General features: G+C 33.3%; 1 protein-coding gene across 1 annotated transcript in view; it reads left to right on the top strand.

Moving 5' to 3' along the window:
• The window catches only part of LOC140448535 (synaptic vesicle glycoprotein 2C-like), an 86,380-nt gene that overhangs the window by 53,485 nt on the left and 9,355 nt on the right, over positions 1–23,540 (top strand). Inside the window, exons 8-10 of the mRNA XM_072541618.1 lie at positions 2,192–2,303; positions 12,443–12,602; positions 22,886–23,013. Coding sequence (XP_072397719.1) covers positions 2,192–2,303; positions 12,443–12,602; positions 22,886–23,013 — 400 coding nt within the window. The remainder of the gene's footprint in view (positions 1–2,191; positions 2,304–12,442; positions 12,603–22,885; positions 23,014–23,540) is intronic.

Below are 23,540 nucleotides of genomic sequence, written 5' to 3'. Positions count from 1 at the left end.
TGCAAAATTTACAGTATGACTCCATCGAAACTTTTCTAAAAAGAACCTGCAAATAAATTAACAGTCTTATCACGCCCGCACAATCGGATCATGTTAAACCGCTATTTGCGGTACCATTTAAGATAGTTGTAGTAATATATGGAATGTAGTGGTTTTTCAATAAGAAAGTACGGAACAAGTAGGTTGTTTGTACTAATTCTGAGGACTGCCCATTATTCGACATTTAAGGGTAGTAACCACTGGGAACACCAAGTTAAAATAGAGTTTAAGTCAATTTAAAGGAATTGTTAATTTGTGATTAGATTGACATAATATTTATGTGCCATCGACATGAAACAATATTTTACTTGTAAATCGTTAGTATAAACCGTCAGAGGCAGAGGATCAAGCACAAAACCCCGAAGCACTCCTCTTTTCACTAACCTATCCTGTGAGAAATATTCACCAACTCTAACTTTGTAATGTCTATCTGTTAGTATCTAAAAGTTTGCACTTAGCAATACTGTCATATGCTTTACAAAAGTTTAAATAAACAACGTCTAGGTGTCGGGGCTGCCAACTGTTAATGGGTGATATCCAGTCATTAATACAATATAGGATATTGGTCAGAGTAGAGAAACTAGAGACAAACCCATATTGTTGTGCTGGAATAACATATTGCTGGAAAAGATATTTGGTCGTGTTTTGTGAAATAATGGCTTCCATGACCAACAACTACTGACAGTGGACTAATCCCACGATAATTGTTATCGAGTTTGACGTCTTTTTTAAAAATAGGAGTGACATATGACCAACTAAGGAGTATTGCAAGGTTAAAGGTATTGCAAGCGTGTCTGTGTATTGTATATTTTTAACAGTCTTGGTATTAAAGCATTTAAACCAGGTGAAGCAATTGTGCGAAGTTTTTTTAAAGTGTTGTTTGGCATATTGTACCTACTGTGCATATAACTTGCACTTGATTTAAGGTAAATTGTCATTATTGCTAGTAAAATCTGGTGAAAATAATTACTGAGTGTCAGAAGAGCATAAAATCTCATCAGATTTTGAACTAAAGGAACTAAAACTTCTTTGAAATTTTACCTTAAAGTTTCTTAAAAATAAATAGTTTTTGCAATTACTAAGAAAACTGGTGGGTTTAAATTTTCATCAGAGACGTCATTTGTGATACATTTATTTTACTGCGGTTGGATTTATCCGGGCTTAAGACTGTTTTCATACATCTCACAAGAGATTTTATTTGTAGAAATTATAGTATGGATAGCGTCGAGAAATACAGTCCATATTAATGAGTATTTGTTTAAATTTGCAAAGAATAAATTCATGTCGATTCAAGAGAGTTTAGTATCAACTTCAGAGAAGTCGAGTAATATTTGGTTAAACTGAATGTGAACCAGTATAACTCCATGATCTGACTTTTCTTATAGAGGAGCTTATTTAAAGGCATTAGATAATAAAGCTATTGGCCAGGTTATTTTTGGGAAATTAAAATATCCAATTAAGACAGGATTACTAAGAGATAAAATCTCATCTAGTTATCAAAGAGAATGTTGTCCTGTGTGACATAGTATTGAATCAGATAGACGATATATGCATATTAAATTTAGTGAAAAAATATTTTTAGTAATAAATACGTGAATAGCATCCATTCCACGAATATCTTATAGTTTGATTGTGTTAAAATCTTAATAGCTTAAATGTTAATTTAAAAAGAAAAATTAAATAAATAAATACACGCACTACCACCCATACAATTTTCTTTATCTTTGTGATATATTGTATATCCGTTAATATCAACAGAGAGTCTCGAATTGCAAAGAAAATGAGAAGAGCTAGAAGAGCTTTACTCTGTTTTTTCGAATATCTTTAACGTGGTGTTTCGAAACTGGTACTACCTTTATTATGGGAGAAATCGTTGGTTCGGTTTGCCAACTCTTTAGCAGGTAATATAGTTTTTCTGAAAACCAACAGTTTAAAGAGTAGTTTAATTTTTATCAGCATCTTTTCTGCTCTTTGCGTCCCTAGTAAAATGTTTCATATAAAATCAAGCCTTGATATGGCTTGCTTGTTACTTACATTCTTTTAAAATTTGTTGGTAACACTTTTAATAGGTTATTTTATTTGCTATGCACCATTAACACATTTTCAAAAAACGTAATCTGCTTTATAAACAAATAATTTTTGTATTTTTTAGGTCATAAATACCTCAGTCTACAAAAATGCCTTAATAATAGCAGGGCCTGAGATTTTAATATTTGCTCTTTCAGGTTTTGTTGTAAATTATTTGGGAAAAACCAAACTAATTGGTGAGTAAAGCTATCTATAATTTTTTTTTTTTTTATTATTAACGCATCAACCACGCAGGGTCATTAGCGTATTTAAATTAATACAATATAGATACAATAAGTAAAATATACATTAGTTTACAATAATAATAATAATAATATCTTTGTGTGTTACAATGTACATTTTAGATCTTTTGAAGAAGTTGGCAGTCTTTAAGATAGGAAAATATTTTTCGGGTGTCTGTATTTTCTTCTAGGGCATCTCTTAGGGAGTTGGGTACGTTATATTTGAGTCGTTCACTATTATATTTGGGACACTGTATTAAAAAATGTTTTACCGTTAGAACACTGTTGCACACTTCACACACTGGTTTATTTTTGCGCTGTAATAAATAGTCATGAGTAAGTCGTGTATGGCCGATACGGAGACGGGTAAGTATCACTTGCTCTCTCCTGTCTTTTATTTTTGGTTTCCAAAGATGGGAATGTTTGTTGACTTCGTATAGCCTTGATGGAGTGTCGTTCCAAGTTTGTTGCCACTTTTGAATTATTTTTTGTTTTAAGTATGGTTTTAAATCGTTTTGTACCAATATATTACTTTCTTCGGACATCGGGTTAGTTGGTGCGTTTTTAGCCAGTTTATCTACAACTTCGTTACCTTCAATTCCTATATGAGAAGGCACCCATAAAAAGTGAACTTGGATGTTCTTATTTGCAATGTTTTTAAGTTCTTTTTTAATAAGAAGTAGAAGGGGGTTGTCACAGTACAATTGAGTCAGTGAGGATAATGAACTTAAAGAATCTGTGATTATTATACATCTTTCTTTGTTTTTGTTTTGTATTAACAATAGTGCTTTTAGAATTGCAAATAATTCAGCCGAAAAGATGGTTGTAATTGATGGCAATTTGAAACTAACTGAGGAGTCTTCCGAATAAATTGCTGCTCCAACTCTGTCTTCATTTTTTGGCGCATCGGTGTATACGTTGTAGGTATTGCCATATCTGTTTAATACTCTGATTTAATATCTCTGATTTTCTTAGGTTTGTTAGACTGATGTCGATATCAGGAATAGATATTGTTCATGGTGCTGGGTTGTGGATTGAAGAGGTATCATAGGTTTTTGGAAATTGAAAATTTAATTTGGATAAGTATGATTTTATACGAAAGTAAAAAGGATGATCAATTTGATGTGTTTGTTGAAATCTATTTGTAAATCAATCAGCAAAAACGTTATGCAGTACTGGATTATTTCGGTTTGATGACACTGCCGCTGCATATGTAAGGCTTAGATATTGTCTTTGAAAGAAAGAGGAAGTTCTCCACTTTCCCAATAGAGACTTTGAATGGGACTTGTGTAGTGAGCACCTAAAGAAATACGTAGGCATCTATTTTGGATAATATCCAGTGACTTCAAATGTGTTTTTTTTGAAGGAGTTGTAGACGATGGCTCCATAGTCAAGTTTTGATCGAATTATGGATTTGTAAATAAGTATTAAACTTGAATAATCGGCACCCCAGTTTTTAAAGGCAAGTGATCGTAGTAAATTTATACCAGGTAGACAGGATTTTTTCAGCTGTTGAATATGTGTCTTCCAAGTTAATTTTTTATCAAACGTCATACCCAAGAATCGGATTTCTTCTACATAATCTAGTTTTTGTTCGTGTAGATATAATTCTTTTGTTTGGATTTGATTTCTCTTTGAGAAACAGATTGCTTTCGTTTTTGTAGTGTTAAACTGAAGTCCACTTGTAGCTGACCATTTCTCGATGTGTGTTAACGCTTTTTTAATGTGATTGTGAATAGTTTCTATGTTTTTTCCTCTACAGAAAATAACTAGGTCGTCAGCGTATAATCTAGCTTTGACGGGGTTTTCAATTTGTGTTAATATCGAATTTATTGCTACTAAGAATAAAGTTGTGCTTAAATTTGATCCTTGTGGTATACCATTTTGTTGAATTTTTGTTTGAGAATATGTTCCGTCAACTCGAACTTGAAATTGTCTGTTTTCAAGAAAATTTGAAATGTATTTTAATATGTTACCCCTTATTAACCAGTTTCTGAGTGTTTTAATGATTGAATATTTCCGAACTGTATCATATGCTTTGCTTATATCAAAAAATATTCCAACACAATGCTGTTTTATTGCAAATGCTTCGTGGATTTCTGATTCTAAATCAAAAGTCTAAAGTTGAGCGATGTTTTCGGAAACCACATTGTTCTGGAATAATTAATTTGTTTGCTTCTAAATACCACATAAGCCTATTGTTTATTATCTTTTCTAATATTTTACCTATGCTACATGTGAGTGATATCGGTCGATATGTTTGAGGATTTGATTTTGGTTTTGTTGGTTTTTGAATAGGTATTATGATTGAATTTTTCCATGATTTAGGAAATACGTTTCTGGATAAGATTATATTGTAGATTTTGAGTAGGTGTTCTTTAGATTGAGGGCCTAAATTTTTAAGGAATATAAACGGTATTATGTCGGGTCCAGGACAAGTGTTCTTACAATTCTGAAATACATTTTCTAATTCTTCCTTTGTTATTTGTATATTAAGATCGTTATTGTTTTGATCGTAATATTCTATAGGATTTTTTTCTTCTTTTATTTTGATTTTTAAGTAATTGGAAGTATAATTTAAGTTACTTGAGTTATATTCATAAGTAGATGCTAGTATATTGGATATTCCTTCTGGGCTTTTATAAATAGTGTTATTTTGAGTTAGAAAGTTTATTGATTTATGGGATTTGGAACAAGACATTTTGTTGACTTTTTTCCATATAGCTGTTATAGGAGTTGAACTATGTATTGTGGTGACATATTCTCTCCAAGAGTCACGTTTGGCTTTTTTAATGGTATACCTAGCGACTGCCTTTAATTTTTTGAATTCTATAGAATTTTCTTGAGTTTTTTGTCATTTGAATTAATTAAAAGCTTGTTTAGATTGTTTTAATGCTTCTTTGCAGTCATGATTCCACCAAGGTACCGACTGATGTTTGTGATCGTACTTAATTATTCCAACGTACTTTTTTGCTGATTCTGTGATTACGTTTGTCAGAGAGTATATTGTTTTGTCTATATCTACATTGTCATTTAGGTTTTGCAGGTTGTTTTCAACGTAATTTTGAAATTCTGTCCAATTTGCGCCTTTTAAATTCCATTTTAGTTGTTGCGGGGTAGTTAATTGTAGTTCATTGCTTATTATGATAGGGTAGTGATCACTATCATATAGATCTGGTAACACATCCCACGTAAGAGTATGTGTAATTGATGGTTCGCAAATTTATAGATCTATACTAGAGCCTTCACCTGTTCTTGTGTCAAAGCGCGTATGTTGTCCGTCGTTAAGAATATTTAGGTTGACTTCTTCTATTATTTTTTCTATTTTTCGACCTAGAGATGTTAGTTTTGCTGAACCCCATAACGGATTATGTGCATTGAAATCTCCAATTATTATCCTTGGAGCAGGTAGTTGATTTAATAAGTTTGAAATTTTTTTTGAATCGGGTTCTTTATTGGGTGGAATGTAAATATTGCAAATTGAAAAAGAAATTGTGTCTGTGACTCTAATTCCAATTGCTTCAATAGTTGTTGTGAGTTTTATCAGTTTAGCGTCAAAGCTATCTTTTATGTAGATTGCTACCCCTCCGCTTGCAATTTTCGAATTTTCTCGATTTCTAAAAAAACAATTGAAATTCTTGAATTGAAAGTCATGAGCTTTGTTGTTTTTAAAGTGGGTTTCTTGTAAACATATCAGACTAGGTTTATGTTTTGAAATTAATAATTTTAACATTTCTAAATGGGTGTAATACCCATTTATGTTCCATTGAATTAGAGAGTTGAAAATGATGTGTTATTAATTTTCTATTGATGCGTCGCTTTCTAAGTCTGTTTGAAGGTCTAAGTTAATTTGCTTTAATATTTTATTTTTTATTCGAGTGCATTTGACTTTAATTTTTCGGTCCTTTAGGTAAGGGTATATATTAGTTAATAGATCTGTGACCTCTGCTGTTTCTTCTGTATACATTTTGGTGACACTTAACGGGTCTGGTGAGTTCTCACAGTTTTCAAAAAAGTCTAATAACTGTTCGTAAGTTATAGGGTAGTTGGAATTTGGGTTCTCAAATAAAGGTTTACAGTATCTTAGCATTTCTTCTAGTGTTTTTTGCTGTTTGACATTTTGATCTGATTTTACTTTCTTCTCTTTATTTTTTGGTGTAATAAAAGTAGGTTCCTCTGTAGATGTAGTAGCTGGTGGAGAGACTTGGGAGATTGTGCGTTTGTTTTGTGCTTTTCCTGTGTTTATATGTGTTGCCTTATTTTCTATATCTATTTTTGGGTAGTTTGTTGTTTCTGAATCTTCTTTGGTTAGCTGCATGTGTAGTTTTTCTTGTTGGTTATTTTGTGGTTGGGTTTCTTGTTGTGTGCTTTCTTCTTTTGATTGTTGTTGTTTAGTGTTTTTCTGGGTTTTTTGAGTTGATAGATTCGTTGTATTTTCAATTGGGTTAATATTTGGAACAGGATTATTTGATGTTGGATTATCTGTTGTAATCGCAGTAGACATTGGGCAATTTTTTGTTAAGTGGTTGGTTTGTTTACATGTTTGACAAGCTTGGTTATCTAATGAAAGGAAAATTCTGTATGTCGTTTCCGCATATGTGATAAGAAAATGATAAGAAAAGAATCAGGTAAGGGCTGGTTATTTAGTGAAGATATGTATGTTTGGCGTCTGAAACTTAAAATATGTTGGAATTGATGTGCCTATTCTTAGGAATGTTATAGGTGACAGAAGATTTAATCCATGTGATTTTAATGCGGATATTAGGACTGAGTGTGGGATTAAGGGACAGACATTGGACAATACTAATCGCTGACTGGGGCTAATTAGTCTACGAGCTTGTAAGAGTTGTTGGTTTATTTAAATTTTTTCATTTCTGTTTATGAAATCCTCAGCTAGTTTTTCGTTTGCTAAATAAATACATACTCTATTATTTGATAATTTTGAACAGAAGGATATCTGGGTTGGTTGTATCAGATGACTGAAAGCGGACAAGTAATCATCTAGTTTGGTATTTTCAATTGAATCAAAAATAATTGCTTGTTTTCTTGATGGAAATATATTGGATTGTGGTGTTTGATTGGTTACGAAAGAATATGTAGGTGATCCATTAAATTGATATGATGAGGAGCTGTTTGGTGTAATTAGTTGTAGGAATTTCAGATTGAATAGAACTATCCATTTTTAATTATCATTTGTAACTGGAGTACGGTCCTGGCAAACAACCTTCTTAGTCTGTAGTGGAGCAGGTTTCGGTATAAATACTTGTCCTAGATTTTGTAGGTTATCCGAAATAATATTTGATAATAGTAAAAACTGTTATGTTTAAAGTAACTTACTATCTCTGTTGTATTTATTTTTGTTATTTCACTGCTGGATCACTAATTAACGAAAATATTTTTAGTATTTCACTAGTTTTTAAATTAATTATGAGAGCTCGATTTTAAAACACGTATTAGCTACTATGTTCAGAGTCGAATCCCCCTATCTATAATTTATATATGTACATATATATATATATATATATATATATATATATATATATATATATATATATATATATATATATATATATATATATATGTACATATATATATATATATATATATATATATATATATATATATATATATATATTAAATCTTAGAGCTAAGATTAATACAATTACAGGAATTAATATTAAACTCAACGGTCTTCCGGGTTAAACCGCTGAGCGCAATGATTATCATTGCGCTGAGCTTTCGATATCCTCTTCGATGTCTTCTTGATGGCCTCCGAGGCCTCAGTCTCCCCAGCTCACAGACGCTACTACACTGATCACTAATCAACGCATTACTGGTGCTGGGAATAGAGGACGGGTCATTTATACCGTCGATGATGACGTGGTTTGGGTGGAGGTTGGCGTGGGTTCCAGCGTGGGGATTGGCGTGGAGGTTGGCGCGAACATTTCTGACAGTAGGATTTTGATTGACGGGTGGAGCGAACGATATTTTCTTTATGAGGTGTCTACAAGTCGTAGGTATGCCGTCATCCCTTCTTTCAATTTATATGGCTACTCGGATAATTCTTGGTCTTTAGAAGCGGATGGAGGCTATGTTTCTGGAGTTTTCAATAAAAATTTTAAGACCTGTATGAAGATGATGTTGACCTAGAGTTGAAATTTAGTCAAATTGCGAAAAGAAATGGAACGTTCCTAAATCCTATTTTGTCTTCTACGATTTGTTTAATCTATATAGGATCGGAGGCAGTCTGTAGAAGGAATTTTATAAACTCTGTGGTGTTCATTTAAAATATTGTCTTTGATTAATCGAACAAGGGATTAAAGTTTTTGTTGGGAAGTAAATATTGTCTTTATTTCTCTTGATTGTAGAATTTTGTCGATTTTGTCAGTAACACCTCTGATGTAAGGAAAAGCTTTCGTATGATAAGGGTCTGAGTCTTTGGGCTGAGATTGAGTGAGAGATTGATGTCTGTGGATGCTCCTATTGATGTTATTTTCACGGTAAGCGTTTTGAATAAGGGCTTGTTTTCCACCTTCATCGTAAACTGGATCCTAGGATGTATACCATTCAGATAGGTTTGAAAAGAGACCAAACATTTCTGCCATTGGGCCAAGTGACGAAACCTATCGTCAACATATCTTAGTCAACATGTAAGTTTGAGCATTGATGTGGATAGTGCTCGGGTTGAGAAGTCTTCCATAAAGATATTGGCAATTACTGGAGATAGTGGGGAGCCCATTGAGGCACCATTTATTTGTCTGTAAAATTGATTTTGGAAGATGAAATAATAGACATACGATGTTTAATGAGAGTATGAATTCAACAGGTATTAGTTTGAAAGTGTGTTAATTACTTGAGTGAAATTGTACAAATACAAGTATACCCGAAAAACAAGGAAGCTTAGTCACTGCTTGTCACTTTCCATACACTGCTTGCATTCGCGTATGAATTTGCAATGGTTGGAAACTTTCAGAGCACAAAAATTGAATGACCGCACGTTGATTATATTTGGACTAATTGGTTGGACCAGTGTCAGATGGACATAGGAATTGATCAGTGCGATGTTCATAAATATAACTAACATTGCCAAACATCATTTGAGTGATTAAAATTGTTTCCAAGGTTAACTTGACCAAAGATGGGTTTTAATCAAACAAGCGTGTATGAAACAGTAATCAAACCAGTAATATTATACACTTCTGGAAATCTAGCTGATACGAAAGTTAGACAAAAACTATTGGAAATAACACATAACATATTAAAGTGAAAATACTTCAAAGAATAGCAAATGAGCCAAAAGACCAAGTACCAATTTAAGATGTAAGGTGTATGTGCAAAATCAAAAGAATAAACGAATGGGTCAAAACAAGGAGAAATAAATGGAACCAAGAGATAAATAGAATATTGACGAACAGAATGTTAAAAAGGTGAAAGGTAGATAGATAGATACTAGATAGATAGATAGATAGATAGATAGATAGATAGATAGATAGATAGATAGATAGATAGATAGAGATACCCAGCATCTGTCGTTCTATAACTCCCTGAGTTTTTCTGATCTTCTCCATATTTATTTTAGTGAATGTGAATTTGAGCTCCATATGTATTGAATGAATGTCTTCATTGATTGTATAGTCTTTGAGTGATATACCCAGCATCTGTCGTTTCATAGCTCCCTGAGTTTTTCTGATCTTCTCCATGTTTATTTTAGTGAATGCTCAGGTTTGAGCTCCATATGTAAGTATAGATAAGATACAGGAATTAAACACTTTGGTTTGCAGTCTTTGATGTATATTTTTATTTTTTAGTACGTTTGAGATTCGTCCGAATGCTGCCCATCCCATTTTTACACGTCAGCTTATTTTGGTAGTTTGATTTTCTTTGCTTCCCTTATCATTTTGACCCAGATATGTATATTCATCTACGTGCTCTATCTCTGTCCCTAGGATGTTTATTATACGCTTGTCATCTTTGCTTGACGTTAGTTTAGTTTTGCAGAAATTCATTTTCAGTCCTTTTTTTATTTTAGGGATTCTGTGTGTAGCTCCCCAATCATCGTATCCAGTGCATTTCACGTGTCAGCTATTAGTACTATATCATCTGCGTATCTAAGATGGTTCAAGTATCTTCCGCTAATAGAGATCCCTTATTTTCCCAGTCTATTAACAAAGATATCTTCTAGGGCAGCTGTAAATAATTTTGGAGATATTGCGTCTCCTAAATTTATGTATTAATATTCTGTACCTTGAGTCGATCCGGTTGTTGATTAATACTTCTTCTATTGCCCACAGTTCTATCAGCGTAGAACTTTTCAACTGAGTTTGCTATATCAGATTTACTTTTTCTAGTTGTCCTTGTTTATTTTTAATGGTTTAATATATTTTTTCCTAGTTTCGGTTTGGTGCATTTGAGATTTCGGTTTTTCTCTATGACTTATTTTATACAGTATCCTTGATGTTTTTTGATGTCTTTTTTTATCTGTTTTCTTATTACTTGATTAAGTTCCTTAAATTCTGCAGTGTCTCTTTTGTTTTGTCTTAGAAAATATTTTCTTTGTTTCAGCATGTTTTGTGATTCTACACTAAGCGGTTGCCACTTCTGAGCTTGCGTTTAATAGTTCCTTTGTTATGACCTCATTGATTTTATTAAAGCTAAGTTTATCTAGATTTAATACTTTCGCGGGTTTTAACTTCCCTTAATATTATTCTGTAGTAGATTTTAATTTATCTGTGTCTGTATTCCAATTTTTTCTAAATTTATTTCTATTTTTATTATGTTTTATATCTAATTTGACTCTAACCATTTGGTGATCGCTACTTACTGTCACCGTATTTATTAATGTTACGTCCTGTATGATATATGTTTCGTTACACAGTATGTAATCTATTTCGTTCCAAGTTTTTCTGTCTGGGGATAGCCACGTCCACTTTCTTTGAGGTTTTTTCATATAGAATGTTTTCATTGCATAGTATTTGTAGGCTTATAGAAAGTTAACCAAGGTTTTACCTCTCTCATTTCTAACTCCAGAGCCAAATTGTCCTTTGGTTTTTTCAAGTCGTTGTCCAATCTTAGCGTTAAAGTCTCATATTATCATCGTATACGTGCTGTGATAATTCGTACTAGTTTCTGCAATTTTCTCATAAAATTCGTCTATCTCTTCATCGGGATGTGCTGCGGTTGGAGCGTATACTTGAATTATTTTCGGGGAGATGTTCTCGTTTACATTTAAACTAATCATTGCAATTCTTTTAAATATTCCTACAAATTGCTCCACTTTATGTGCATATTTCTTGGAAATTAGATATCCTACCCCATCTAGGCTTTGTTATTCTCGCCCTTTGTAATATAGGACATTACCGGACTCTTTTGTTATGCACTCTTTTCCCTTTCTTTTTACCTCTGCTAGACCAATTATGTTCCATTTTAAGTCATTGATGTCTTCTTCGAGTTTGTAGACTTTTTCATATTTGCCTAAGAACCTTATATTTAGAGTTGCGATGTTCAATCGGGTGGCTTTTAGCAATTTCTTGCTTCCCCCAGATTAAATGAAGCTGTCCTTTTTTCCAAAGGAGTGGGATTTGCCATTACTGTATGGTCTACCCACCTGGGGACCCATTCCTTTTGTTTTAGGAGGATTTTTAGCCTTAAAACACCACTCTGGCTAGACGGGTTGGTGAGTGATTTTATACAATCCCTAAAATCAAGGGATTGTCACTTCCGCTATCCACACCATACCGAAGGTATTCTTCTCCGCTGTGGCTGCCGTTGTGAACTTCATCTGCGAATCTGGACAAGGGACCCAAAGCAGCTACTAGTTTCCCGGGTCAGGAAACACCTGGAATTTGCGGAGGTCAGGGATTGATTCATTTTCTCTGATAGGACTATCCAAAGGATTTTTTACCCGCTACTCGCGTACTTACTTATATGATTAATAAAATACTTAAATAAATAATGAGAAATAATATGTGTGTATGGAAGGAACAGAAAGAGACATGGATAGTTTTTGGTTTGTTCAGCAGCTAACTTTTAAATAAAGATCTTAAATTTTTTCACAAAAAGAAAGATTTGAGTTTAGATTAACTTTTTTATTACAGCAATACTTTCTATTATACCATCGGCATCTGCTATTGGATTGTACTTCGCTCCAAGTTCGACAATAATGATTACCCTTTTTGGAATATACATACCGTTTGTAGATTTAGCTGCAGTTGTTGGTATAACTATTACTTTGGAATTGTTTGCTACTCATTTCAGGTAAGACTTTATATTATAATATTATTTTTAAATGCAAATATTTAACGATCGAAATAAAAATAACCAACTTAAATTGGAAACATGGAAGAGTATAACGTCGCTAGAGAATTTATTTATTTGGGCTTTAATTATCAATGGTGAAGCACTCGCAGACAAAATAGGTCGATGACCTGTAATGGTTACATAAGTTATGGCAAACGAACATATGGAAAGTTAACCACGCTTTGGTCGACCATTACTTTTTCTTACTTCCACTTAAGCCAGAGACTGGTAAACCATTAAATAATACTTTACACAATAATACGTTACAGATACGTAACAGCTGTAAAATATAGATCTAGCAAAGGATAATGCACATTTTGTATTTTGATATTTTAGACATATAAGTAAGACAATGGACGATATGAAAATAATTTTAAGTAAAGAGAATATAGTTGGCAAAATATTCAGAAGAGAATTTTGTTCAACATGGTCAGAACAAATAAAGAACATCATTTAGATACATGTTTTAGAAAATAAAATAACATGGAAAAATTTAGTCGAATTTACAGGAATAATCAACCGAATGGCATAAGATGACTGCATAACTACAAATGAAAAAGAGCAGAGACGGAAAAGGAGAACAAATATAAATAAAGAAATAATAAACACACTTGCACAATAATTTTACTTATAGTACGGGATCCGAATCTAGATGGATCTTTACCCATCTTTTTATCGAATGAAACTTTTTCCATTCGGTAGGAATCATAATTACTATTTAAATGGGAATAAGCCACAATTAAAGGTTAAAGTAAGTTTATTGACGTTTCAATTTCCACTTCGGAAATCGTTCTCCGATTTCCGAAAGATTTGGATCAGAGAACGATTCCCGAAGTGGAAATTGAAACTTCAATAAACTTACTGCAAGCAATGGTATTTAGTTGTATCGATAATGCTAGACTGCAGGATTATCTCATTCCTTTGGGTACAATCATCAACCCAAAAAATATTATTTTTTCATCTAGATTATCTCATAATAGAATCTGCATGTATTTGGCAAACACAACCGTAGTAGATAACTTCATGACACAACATGACTCTATAGAAGTACTCGCGAAGTTGTAACAGCACGAAGACTTGTCTCTCCAGTAGAAAGACTAGTCTTGTCTGGAGTCTGCCCGTCAATTCCTCATCAAGTATTAGTTGAAGAATTACAGAATATCGGTTTAAAGCTTATTTCCCCAATATCATTTCTGAAAATTAGCTCGACTCTTCCCGAATATAGTCACATATTGAGCTTTCGGAGGCAAGTTTATATAAGCCCTATAACATCACAATTCCAGATTTTATTCTAATAAATTTCGACCAAACACCTTACCGCATATTTTTGTCTCAAGGTACACTCACCTGCTTTATTTGCAAAAATACAGGACACATATCATCCCAATGCAAAACCAGTTCAGTAACGGAATCAACTCATATTGAGTTAAACAATGAAGTACCAAATCAAACAGCTTCAACAAGTATACTACACAAGGTACCAAACACCCAGCAGTCATCAAGTTATCCATTATCAAATCCGAGCATATCACCTACACCTACAAATCTCTACAACAAAGAAACTACTAAAACTCCTACTCATAGCAACACTTTTAATCAACCTCATTCAGCGGCAATACCGTTTTCACAAACTTTGGAAGCAATATTTTCCAATCTATCAGTTCCTTTTCTAGATACAACTGCACAACTAGAAAATTCTAATAAAACTGATACATCACCACAATTTTTTGAAACAACCAATTCAGTACCTCCAGTACTTCCAAATGTAATAAAGCCACATCATCTAAGTGAAAACTCTAATAGCAATTGCGAAAACGCAAGTTCTTCCATAAAACGCAGTATTGGTGAGATCGACACGCCTCCCTCAGATTCAGCAATTTCATCAGAAAATCTGTTTGCAAAACCCAAACTCTCTAAACCAAAAAAACCACGCTCATCTAAAGTTCAATCTACACGGAAAACTCTTGAAAATTTCATTGATAATCATACCAAACCATTCGTTTTAAATTTCCACCAATTGTCCTTACTGATTGATAATGTCCAAGGCTCCCCCGACACTATTAGCGTCGTTAAAGAATTTACAACTGATATGGTTGTTTTACTCCGTCTTTTACAAAGCAGCTATCAATATGCAAATGATAGATCTACAACAAGCAAGTTTACAAAACTTCAAAAGAAACTATACACCCACTTAGGGAAAGAGATTTCTGACTTAGATAGTGACTCTTCTGTTGACAATCGTTCAGTATCATCTAACTCCGAATCTGTTAACTACATTAAACTCGATACTTTAATGGAACATTGATGGATTCTTCCATCGTCTCCCTATGCTACAGCTTCTTTTACCTGAATATTCTCTAGATATTATTTGTCTACAGGAGACAAACTTAAAGACCAATCAGTTGTACAATTCAAAAAATTTTACTTGTTTCCGCAAAGACCGTACAGATGCAAGTCGTGCAAGCGGTGGTGTAGCAATACTAGTAAACAAATCCATCGAGGCGATACAAATTCCAATAGTCAGTGATTGGGAGGCCGTTGCTATCAGAATCATATCTACCAGTTTAGTATCTATTTGCAATGTTTACCTTCCTTGTGACAAACAAGTAAGTTCTGATAGCATTTGCAGGTTATTAGAGCAACTGCCACGTCTCTCTACATTCATTAAAACACATTTTTCCGAAACATCCTTTTGAAAAGTTGCTAAAATACCAGCTTTCCCAAGCTCATGAACATGGAAGAAGCGTCCAGTTTTTATGGGTTCCCTCACACGTCGGAATAACAGGAAATGAAGAAGCTGACAGGATTGCACGAGAGGCAATTTTAAGTGATTTGTCGGAGCCGATAGACAAGTGTGTTTCCAGTGACTTAAAAGCTTATTTTAAAAATAAAGTGTTGTTTTTGTGGCGAAATGAGTGGTCTCAAACTAATTCCAATTTAAATAAAATCAAAAATAATGTGTCTCAGTGGTTTCCATCGTCGCGCAATAGACGAGAACAAATTGCGGTTGCGCGTTTACGTCTAGGACATATCAGATTAACGCACTCCTACCCCTTCACAAAGAAAAATCCACCTATATGTGATCAGTGTAACGTCCGATTAACAGTCGAACACTTTTTAACAATTTGTAGTAAATATGACCAAGAAAGACAGCGCTACAAGATCCCAAACGCTCTACCACAGGCTCTAGGTCAAAACTGTTCCTGTGACAATATAGTGAATTATCTCAGATCCATAAACATTTTGTATAATCTGTAGGTGTTTAACTTTGTTATTTATATTTTGTTCCGTCGCTACTAACCTTTTGGTGGATGCGACATCTTTTTCTAATAAAAAAAAATTAATACATCAGTATCAGAAGATTTGATTAATATCTTTGATCCTGGTGTAATTTTGGAAGCGCGTGAAAACCATCCTGGTGTCCACCTTTTCGTGATGACAACTGTATTTAACGTCCTTTGTTTTGATGACTCAATCATTTTTAACAGTTAAAAATATTTTTTTTTGTTTTTAATTATTTATACCGAATTATTATTTTCCCTGTAAGTTGATAAGAATTGAACCAATGCCTTTCTGAATATATATTTCTATACTTTTTAAAAACTCTGTTTGCCTAGTTTGTTGAGGTCTAGAAATATTATAGGCAATATCAAACTCTTAACGGTTTTGGCGTTCAGAAAATTTTATTTATGGTATTAAATACTGGTCAAAAACTAAATGTTTACCTGCTGCATTTGTTAAATAAAGTTTAGTGAGTATAGGATTTTTTTGAAAGTATGAGGCATTGAGGATACTATCAAGTGAAAATAATAAAAATCATCAATAATTTCAACTTCAATATAGGCTGGTCAACTTGTATGAGTATTTCAACGAGTTTGCTATGTTGACTTCTCGGTTTTATACATTGTACCAGCATACGAAAAGAGAGCAGGAGGCATTGGTGCCAGCGGAAAAGTTAAACAATATTTATAAACGGTACTCAATATTTATTTCTTCTTAATACTAATAACTAGTAATCTCCCAAAGATGTCTCGTTCTATCCTTAGCAATACCCACTTCCTTTTATCTTTGTTTATCAGAACTTTGTAAATCCTACACTCTGAAGCAGAATTTAAGATTTTGTTCTGTGGTACTGGTTTTTCGAATCTGTCGGTTATTGAGTTACATTCCGCAATAAAGTTTATTTTTTGATTATGACATTTTTTAACTCTTTGAGCCGCCATGGTACACGCGATGTACCACCTTTTTCGGTATTGTTAAGCGGCGGTGGTCTTATAAATGTAGCAGCTTTTTAAATCCTTGTCGCTTACATTGCAGTGGTACAGTTTTTCGACCAATGTAACAGCCATCTACTGGAGACTACGCAAACTCACAAACTGAAGTATTTACAAAATAATATGTCAAGATTGAGAAAAGACGATATACCTTTTACCCTAATTGGTATGACGATACATGAATTTTGTATATGAAGGTGTAGATGCAATACCATCTGATTTCGAATCGATAGTGGACGATTCTGAAAATGAAGATGACGAAACGGTTAAAACTCCAACGGCAGATGTCGAGAAAATTTATAGCAGTTCAGATAAAGAGTCTGAGTCTGGCTTGCCACTAGAGGAGACAACAGATATTACTAGAGCTCCTACACCGGAAAATAATGCTACTGCTTATACACCTCCAACATGATCAACTAATCATAGACCTATCTCTTCTGAAAACTTTACACATTCTTCTGGAGTACCAGATTTTATTTAAGAGCTTGATAATCCAACCTCACATAATTTGTTTCAGTTGTTCATAAATGATGATTATATTAAATATTTGGTATTTCAAACTAATCTTTATGCAGAGCAAATAAAAATAACTCACGGTAAAAACTTTTTGTCGACTGAATTTAAAGAAATAAAAACATTCTTGGGTATAAACTTGCTAATGGATATAAAGCGATATCCTAGTTATAAAGACTACTGGTCAAGTGTACCTGATCTTCAAGATGTGTACATATCCAGTTTCAAGAGATTTAGTTGGTTACTTGGCCATTTTAATGTAAACGATAATTCTGCTATGCCTGTTCGTGATTCACCGAATTTTGATAAGCTGTATAAACTGCGCTCAATGATAGATTTATTACTAAATGAAGTCGAGAATTGTTTGTATCCATCTCAGCAAGTAGCCGTCGACGAATCCATGATAAAGTTCAAAGGCCGGAGTGTACTAAAGCAGTATATGCCAAAAAAAAAACCCATAAAACGAGACTATACGGTGTGGATGCTGGCAGACAAATCAGACTATTGCCTAAAATTTGATCTATATACAGGGAAGGCTGATTCAGCAGAAAAAAATTTAGGGGCACGGGTGGTCAATTATCGGACAGCTTATATTAGAGGCAAGCATTATGTTCTTTATTTTGATAATTTTTTTAATAGTTCACCTGTGATGGAGGAATTGAAAAGACATAACATCCATGCAGTAGGTACTGTAAATTTAACTCACCGATATCTGTCTACTTTTAAGATTGATAAAAAATTAATCAAGGAGAATATCAGTGGTTCATCAGCGATTCTGGATTGGTAGCAGTAAAATGGAAGGATAGGAGAGCAGTATATATACTTCTGTCAGATTAATAGGCTGTTACATATTCTCCACATTGCTGTATGGTATGGAGAGCTGGACCCTTACAGAGACATTAATGAAAAAATTAGAGGCATTTGAGATTTGGATTTATCAACGAGTATTGCGGATAAGTTGGGTTGATCGAATAAGAAATGAAATAGTTTTACATCGAATGAAAAAGAGCACAGAAAGAACAAAAACGATAAAAATTCGAAAGCTACAATATTTCGGTCATGTAATGAGACATACAGAGAGGTATAACCTTCTTCACCTCATAATACAGGGTAACATCGCCGGAAGGAGAGGCCCAGGCTGGCGAAGAACCTCCTGGCTCCGAAATCTCCGAGAATGGTATCAAGAGACCACCGCTAATTTATTTAGAGCCGCCGTAAACAAAGTTATTATTGCCAATATGATCGCCAACGTTAGATAATCGGACAGGGTACTGAAAGAAGAAGATATATACTTTCCAACTTCCACACCAAAGAAGATGTCACTGAAGTGAGTCGAAAAGAAAAAAATAGCGGCAGACGTCTAATACCATGTCCTCATGCTGTAATCGATTACAATTAAAATATGAATTTTGTCGATACATTTGACCAGATGTTATCAAGTTCAATCGAATATTTTTTTTATTTATTAGATGCTGCGGTCGTGAATGCTTACTGCCTTCAAGTTGATGAACTTGCCTAAAGTAACATTAAAAGATTTTCGCCGTGCTGTTATTAATGGATTGTTGACAGAACAAATTGTTTCTAAAAAAAGGCTATCTAATGAAATGCTATTAGATACAATACAAATCAAAAAAGCAAAGCTATTTGTTCTCATTGAGGTGCGATTACATTCTTCAGAACATCAGCCACAACGAAGTTTAAGAAGAAGATGTGCTTTGTGCAACACCAAAGACAAACAAGTTAGGAGTGAATGGATTTGTTCTGTGTATAAAGTTCCATTATGATTATCTAAAAGGAAATCATGCTTTCAGGAATACCACAATAAATTTTATATATTTATATTATATTATAATTATAAGTAAGTTTGTTTTTTTATATTATATTATATTAGTTTTATGTCTGCAAACTTGTACGAACTGGTACACAATTTTACTGGTACAAAATCTATACCACCCCATAACTAAAAAAATAAAAACTTAGTTGCAAAAAAAACATCGGATTGTATATCAACAGTAGATAATTAACCTCTTGATGTGTTTTTGCTTGTAGCAAGTATTGTTGCTCCACTAGGGCTTTTTTACATGAATACTTTTGCTCCCTAAAGAGTTAATGTTGAGCAGAAAGTAGCAACATTTTTAGTAGCTCTTTTGGCTATTAAAGTATTTTTATCTATATTGTCGTCAAACGGATTCATTGTACTTCTTATTGCTTCGATACACTCTGACAACTTTTTTGGTCTTTGTAAATTTGGTTTTTTCGTAAAGAATGTGAAATATTGTCTATCTTGGATAAATCAATATTATCCTTAACGTACCATAAAACAGGGTTACTTTGCATGGAGCAGGGTAACTTTACACCGAACGTGTAAAAGTATATTTTCTCTAAACCTACGCTCAATTTTGTTTAGATATTTGCACTACCTCTAGAACACATAGACAACATCGCAATACGCCAGAAGACTGTCCCCCAGTCGCCTGGGGGCATACTGGGCTGACTCGAATATTTACCTCGAAATTTAATTATTTTTGAGATTTGCAAAATCATACTGTGCAGACAGTCCCAACGGACAAAAATAGGTAAATACACGTCTAATCGCATATACCACAACTAATTGCGATTTTTAGTTGTTAAAATAATGGTTTTAAACCAGGATAGCAATAACAAAAAAACGTTGTTTACATGTGAACTATCACATGGAATTGGTTATAGTTTGCACCGCCAACTTGCAAGTGGTGCAAAATATTCCTAAGAGTAAAAGTTAAATAGAAAAATGGTTTTCAGAAAATGCCCAGACGTTATAAAAGGAAATTGGGATCTCGAAAATATGCAGACTACTCAGGAGCAGATTTAAAGGCATGTTTGTTAGCAATAAAAGATGGCATGAATCCAAGAGTTGCCGCTGAATCCTTTAACATTCCACGGAGAACTATTGTTTACAAATTAAAAGGAGTACACTCTAGAAAACCTAGATACCCATTAATATTTTCTTATAAAGAGAAAATATGCTTCGTACAATGCATTTATAGCCTTAGTGATGCTGGTTTTTCTGTTACTGGAATGGAATTGCGACAAATAGTCAAGACTTATTTAAATCGGCAAGGAAAAAAACTCGTCTTAAGCATAACTTCAGGGTATGTTTTGGATCAAATTATTTTTAAGTCGTCATAAAGACCTTACTGCCAGAATAGCTTCAAATACAAAACGAAGTAGAGCAGCACTCAATGCAGCCAAATGACTGAATACATACATATGCTATTTTTAATTATGATAAAACTAACTTAACAGTTTTAAGGACAAACAAAGATATTAACTAAACGGGGGGTTAAATATCCTGAACGAATTTGTAACTCTTCAAAGAGTAGCATTTCTCTTATGATGTATGGAAATAAAGCTGGTGTGCTACTACCTCCTTACGTGGTGTACAATTCCAAGCATTTGTGGGACACCTGGACTGAAAATGGCCTCCCTGGTACACGTTATGTAAATACTGCATCTGGTTGGTTCGAATCTCAGACATTTACAAATTGGTTTAGCACTATTGTATTGCCCAGGCTTAAAAAATTCAGGGAAGTAAGGTCGTTTTAGGAGACAATTTGTCTTCTCATATTATTGTTGAAGTCCTGGATATGTGTCGAAAACATTCATTTGATATGTTTGCCTCCGAATAGAAATTAGTTTAAAGGATCTAACTGAAGCATGTACTTCCACACCTCATCAAGCTGTTGAGCCAGAAATCGTAGATGATTCAGAGAAAGAACATTGTTTTGGACGACCACTTTCTACTAGGCAGGAATTTATTAGATGATAAAAGAAATGAGCTGCAAGAAATGGAAAAAGAGAGCGAATTTAATGAAAAACTCGCCTCATGTTCTCTTGGAACAAATATTGCTAAAAACGTTAAAAAATCTGGATTAGATGATGTTAAAATAATATTGGTGAGTACGTTTTATTTTTCTATAAAGATTATGTTTACTCTGGAGTAAACATAATGATAATAGGAATAGAAAATGATGGAGCAATGATCAATGCTCTGGCATAAAGTTTTGGAAATGGCCAGAAAGACGCGAAGAAATATGGTATTCGTGGGGCAAATATAATTGGCGCTATAAACACTCCTAAAGAAAATTTACACACGAGGATTCTACATTGTTAAAGAACGCGACAAATTGTCGTGGGATAAGTTTCAAACTTATCTTTACTATTGGCGTTATAATAAAGTTTGTTTATTTAAAATGTAGCAATGTTCTTTACTTAATCGCTTCTTTCATAAATGTAGGTAGGTTTAAATTTAAAAAAACTGGGCCGACGAACATTTTTTTGTGATTAATTTGTGCAAAGTTTAAAATCCTATAGGATTTCTATGCACCAGCAAGCATTTTGTAGTTAAATATTATCAAAATATCGAGTGGTGTAAACTATCACTTTCCTAGGGTATACTTTGCACCACTAGTAAAACTAGATTGTTCTCTTATAAAATGTGCCTAAAAAATAGCTATAATAATATTACATATTACAACCTGTTCAATAGATAATTATGATAAAAGTTTCAGATCTTCTTTCGAATGACGTTATATCCAATCTAAGAAACCAAAACTAAAAAAAAATTGTGCAAAACAACCCCGTTTTACAGTACGTTAATATTTTGATTCTCATACTATGGTTGAAAGCCCATCTTTGTCTGGCAGAGGTTGACTTTTCCTGTCAAAAACCCGTAACACCTGTTCAACGTTAAGTTATTTGGAGTGATTTACAACAGAGAAATGTTGTCTCTCTCAACCATATGTAAAAAGAGCAACTATACTTTGCTCAGATTTTTAAATTTTAAATCCTGGCAATAGTGTTTCATGAACAGGCAATTCTATATTATCATCGCGTCTGTCATTAAATATTCTGTATTATATATATATATATATATATATATATATATATATATATATATATATATATATTTATATATATATATATATATATACTGATTGGTAAACAGTTCAGTGCAGTCACCTATATTTGTTTACACCTGATTATACCTACTAGCCCGGTAGCCATTAACGTAAACACATAGGCAATACCTCATAGATCTATTTTATATATACTGTAAACTTTTAGTTTCAATCAAATTTGATTGGTAAACAAATGCTTGACACTTGTTAAAAAAGTTAATCAACATTTTTTTAATTACGGATAACTATGAATATATTTTGATAGGCGATATATGCAAGACGTGTTTGTCTTTGATGAAAAAATGTTTCATTCGGTAAACAGATGGGAAGGTAAATCTTAACTTTTTGCACAGCAGAAGTATAAAAAAAATAAAAGAACTGATGATAATTAAAAAAGCGAAAAAACTGAATACAACAGCGAAGAACTAATATTTAATACATCCTTTTTTGCAACATTGACAACCTAAAATATGTATATAACTAATGTATTATATTTTAATTTTATTATTTGCAGAACCTTAGCTGTATCATTTCATTTAATGTCAGCAAGAATTGGATCCATAACAGCCAATATGTTGTTTTCTTCGCTTGTGGCCACTGGATGTATCACACCATTCCTTCTTTGCTGCATATTAACAGCAAGTAAGTGACAATAAAATTTATAGACAACCCGAAAGTTTAGCGATGGGAAATTCACTATCTCCTCTACTTGCAAACTTTTTTTCGATTCTCTTGAAAATACTTTTGTTCATTCTCAACTTCAAATAATCTGTGGTACAGATATGTGGATATTATTTTAGCCTTTATAGAAGGCCCACATTCAGAACCACATAACATTTTGCCACTAATTAACACGTTCGCTTGCAGACATATCTTAACATTTGTCCTTCACGCCGAACATATATTTTACATTGAGCTCTAGTGGGCTGCCATATGAAAAGAACGTTGGCAATTCTGGTTCCATGGGGGCAAATAAGATCATCTTATCCTTATTTGTCCGGTTGGCTAATTTTTTGTGTCTCTGTACTGTCTAAGTGCACGTGAAATAGCACGTGTATCATTCGTTAAACTTAAAAAGTTTCTTTGCTGTCGGAATATAAGGTTAGGACTACGCCTAAGAATGCTTCGGTTTTACCTATTCACTACTCTTCTTTACGGCTTGAAAGCAA

The sequence above is a fragment of the Diabrotica undecimpunctata genome, chromosome 8 (assembly GCF_040954645.1).
Source record: "Diabrotica undecimpunctata isolate CICGRU chromosome 8, icDiaUnde3, whole genome shotgun sequence".
Lineage (NCBI taxonomy): Eukaryota > Metazoa > Arthropoda > Insecta > Coleoptera > Chrysomelidae > Diabrotica > Diabrotica undecimpunctata.
This window is presented reverse-complemented; position numbering and strand designations above follow the sequence as displayed.